This window comes from Nicotiana attenuata, chromosome 4, assembly GCF_001879085.1.
Source record: "Nicotiana attenuata strain UT chromosome 4, NIATTr2, whole genome shotgun sequence".
NCBI lineage: Eukaryota > Viridiplantae > Streptophyta > Magnoliopsida > Solanales > Solanaceae > Nicotiana > Nicotiana attenuata.
In genome coordinates this window covers 9,065,801-9,069,280 of record NC_031992.1, presented here as the reverse complement: position 1 = coordinate 9,069,280, position 3,480 = coordinate 9,065,801, and the positions used below count along the sequence as shown (strand labels likewise).

Sequence of the window (3,480 nt, the reverse complement as noted above, 5' to 3'; positions counted from 1 at the left end):
ACATTTTTTCTACCTTGTCTCTTCCACAGGCAGAACCGTACCTATACTTGGAGAAAATTATATTATTATGGTATCAAGAGCTTAAAGATCTTTGCCTCTCCGCTGTCAGAATAGTAAATTGGTGAAAGTACTCTCTCGACAAAATTATAAAATAATGCACTCCATAAGTTGATTTTGTAATTTTTAGCACACTTACAAGTTTGCAAATAAAGAGAAATTCAAAAATAGACAGATTTATAAGTGGTCATTCAAAAATAGCCACAGTTTCAAAAGTAATCGAAATTTAGCCACTTTTCATGTAAAGATAAATTTGAACGAAAACACTGTTCAAAATTCGAAAAATACTTCAGCATACTGGAACTCCAGTATATTATAATGGAGTTCCATCATAAGTATACTAGAACTCCAGCATATTATAATGGAGTTCCAACATAAGTATATTGGAATTCCAGCATAATATACTGGAGTTCCAGTATAATATACCGGTCCAGTATAATATGCTGGAAGTTCATACACAAGTGCTCCAATCTCCAGTATATTATGCTAGAACTTTCCGCGTGTTGGAGTTCCAGCATAATATGCTGGAAGTTCATACACAGGTGCACCGATCTCCGTATATTATGCTGGACCGGTTCCTGTTGCAGTAAAATAGTGGCTATTTTTCAATGACTTTGCGAACGCTGGCTATTTTTGAATGACCAGTCCGAAACCTGGCTAGCCCCTGCTATTTTATGTAGCCAAACATCAATAAGCTTAGATCTATAACTTTTTTTCTTCGTTTTTTTATTCTTTAATCCTTCAGGCGTGAAACATCCGTAAGTTTTCATTCTCCTTTTTCCTCAAGTTTCTACAGACCTATTACAGCTACAAAAACGCAAAAACATACGCGAGAAATCTAAAATCCCATCTCCTTTAATGCTAATCTTGTTAAATTTCGAATATGATTTTGTGAGAAATTTGGAGTGTTTATTGTATGAACTTATTAGAAATAGTGTAGATAAGCTGTATACAAAGTTTGAAGTCTAACATTATTTTTACATCATAGAAAGAATTTTTTCAAATAGGTACTCCTCCAGAATTCCCTTTTTTTAATTAGAGACAAAGAATCAAGATTTAATAGTTACAAATAAATTAATTAGAAGGGCACTCTGGTGGTAGAACTTTGTATCTATTAGTATCTTGACAATATGAGTAGAACATGTGCTTTCTCCTTGCCCAATCCAGCCCTGTCATCTGCTGTTGTGATAACTTCATAAATCCTTCTCCATCAACAGGATCCAAATTTGAAGTACTTCTTCTCCTATCACATGTAGGAGTTGCTGAAGTATTTTGTTGCCTTACACATCCTTCTAATTCTACTTCTTTCATTGATGTTACAAATGGTGCATATTGGTAATTTACAGGGTATTTTCCTCCATGAGTTGCCCATTCTGATCCATCCCATATTGTTGCTATTATTGACATTGGCTTTGATGGGTAAACAGAAGATATAGCACTGTTATGAACTACCTCTCTTATTGGCACATTGTCCACAAGAAATCTGCATTATATTTACAAAAAACAGTGAAACTTTTTCCCACAAAAAAATATAAGAATTAAAGAAACTAAGATATATTTTTCCAATAGCTATAGGGGCAGAGGGGGAGTCAGGATTGAAGTTTATGAGTTCTGTATTTGCTACCAAACGTCTAGCTCTATCCCATCAGAAGTTCCATTTTGAGAAAAAAAATTCAACATTTGAAGGTAAAAACATGCGTTGGATTAACCTCATGAAAAACCTATTGAATAATAAGGATATGTTACACATGGTAACTAGGGTAATAGGTGGAAAATTCTCTTCTTGTTCGTCAAGGGGAATTGAATTTTTGGCCCTATCTAGGGGGTGGCCGATTAAGGCTAAAGTAAAGAATAGTACTCAATTTGTTTATTTTATATGTCACTTTTTTTTAGTTTGTTACAAAAAAAGTGACATATTTTTATATTTAATATTTAGAAATTCTTTAAGATTTTCATTTTCCTTGCGCTTATAAACATAGAAATGTCATAACATATTTAAGACCTAAATTCTAAGGATACTTTTGGATGCACCAAGATTTTTTTTTTTTTTAAAACTGCATGTCCAATCAAACATCGTCGTATAAAAAGAAACCGAGAAAGTAGTTAGATTATCTCAACGAGCTTACACTATGTGATGATTATTCCATAGGATGGTGTAGTCATGAAAATCCAGTGTTGGATCAAACCAGAGGTAAAACTTCTCTTCTCTCCCTGTGTGAACACTTCCATTTCCATAAAGATTAGTCTGTAGAACCCAATCTCTTCTCTTATCATGCCCCAGCAACTCAAAGTCAATTTCATCATGGTTGTGTGGGAACACATCTGAATTAGACAACTGAAAATTGGAAAAAAAAAAAAAAAATATCTTGCCTTAGCCCCGATGATCAACGAAAGAGGAAAAGGGCAGTCCGGTGCACTAAGCCCCCGCGATGCGCGGGGTCCGTGGAAGGGCTGAACCACAAGGGTCTAAGGCTGCGTACGATAGACCTTTGTGGTCCGGCCCTTCCCCGGACCCCTTGCATAGCGCGAGGGAGCTTAGTGCACCGGGCTGCCCTACGCATTTAGAGTTTAGTACCAGTACTGTATTAGTTATGCGGAGATTAGTTATAAGACGTGCATGAAAACGTACATAAAAGGCAATTACAACTCCGGATGTAAAATGAGCAGGCAATTTTAGAGCAGCATTGAAGAAACCATAGTAGTATTTCTCCTTAGAGATCAGTCCAGAACCTATGGACAAAAAAGAAAATTGTTATAAATACTTCAACAACTATATATAAACTCAAGTAAAAAACATTTTTTTGTATGATAAAGTTGTAGTGTACCTGAAGATTTATCTAAGATAAGATCAGCACTGGACCCATTGTTTGTCATACGAACATTAGCACCTCCAAAGAATACATTATAACCTTGATTAACCGATAATCGGCTGAAATGATCAGTTAATTTCTCGACTTCTGGAGGTTTATAGACTGGACCTCGACATGAAACAACAACTATCATGCAGAAAATCAAGAACTGTGATAATAGGAAAGTTTTATCATGAAGAAAGAATTCCATTTTTTTTTCTTGTTTAATTATGGAAAGTGGGGCAGTAGATGGGCTATTTATGGATTGAAAAATAGAGAAGAAAATATGAAAACCTTGTGCTTAGTTGTTGCAAGCTGGATGTATCTTCCAAAAAAACCAATTAAATAGTTGATGTTAAGATACAATTGAGTGGGAATTGTGGACATTAATTGATTAGAAAGTTCATGTGCGATATTGACATGTTTAAAAATAATCCTCCTGGTCCTAATCAGTTCAAGTGGGAGCCAAGCTTAATTACAGAAATGTTAGGCTTTTTGATTGTTCGGTTAAAACATTAATTAACATTTATTGACATTTTCATGTACTTTGTTCTGTTTTTCTTTAGATTTGAGA

At 34.8% G+C, this 3,480-nt stretch overlaps 1 protein-coding gene across 1 annotated transcript; it reads right to left on the bottom strand.

Moving 5' to 3' along the window:
* LOC109224947 (probable xyloglucan endotransglucosylase/hydrolase protein 33) lies at positions 1,060 to 3,205 on the bottom strand. The gene is made up of 4 exons (XM_019389520.1): positions 2,883 to 3,205; positions 2,687 to 2,787; positions 2,184 to 2,392; positions 1,060 to 1,540 (listed from the first exon to the last, which is right to left on the bottom strand). Exons 1-4 carry the CDS (start codon positions 3,115 to 3,117, stop codon positions 1,132 to 1,134), a joined length of 954 nt encoding a protein of 317 aa, XP_019245065.1. The 5' UTR covers positions 3,118 to 3,205; the 3' UTR covers positions 1,060 to 1,131.

Coding starts and splice junctions, on each gene's coding strand:
- LOC109224947 (XM_019389520.1), bottom strand. CDS start 3,117: ATGGAATTCTTTCTTCATGATAAAACTTTCCTATTATCACAGTTCTTG. Junction 2,393..2,686: donor GAGTTGTAATTGCCTTTTAT/GTACGTTTTCAT, acceptor TCCAATTTTCAG/TTGTCTAATTCAGATGTGTT. Junction 1,541..2,183: donor TGGAATAATCATCACATAGT/GTAAGCTCGTTG, acceptor AATATAATGCAG/ATTTCTTGTGGACAATGTGC.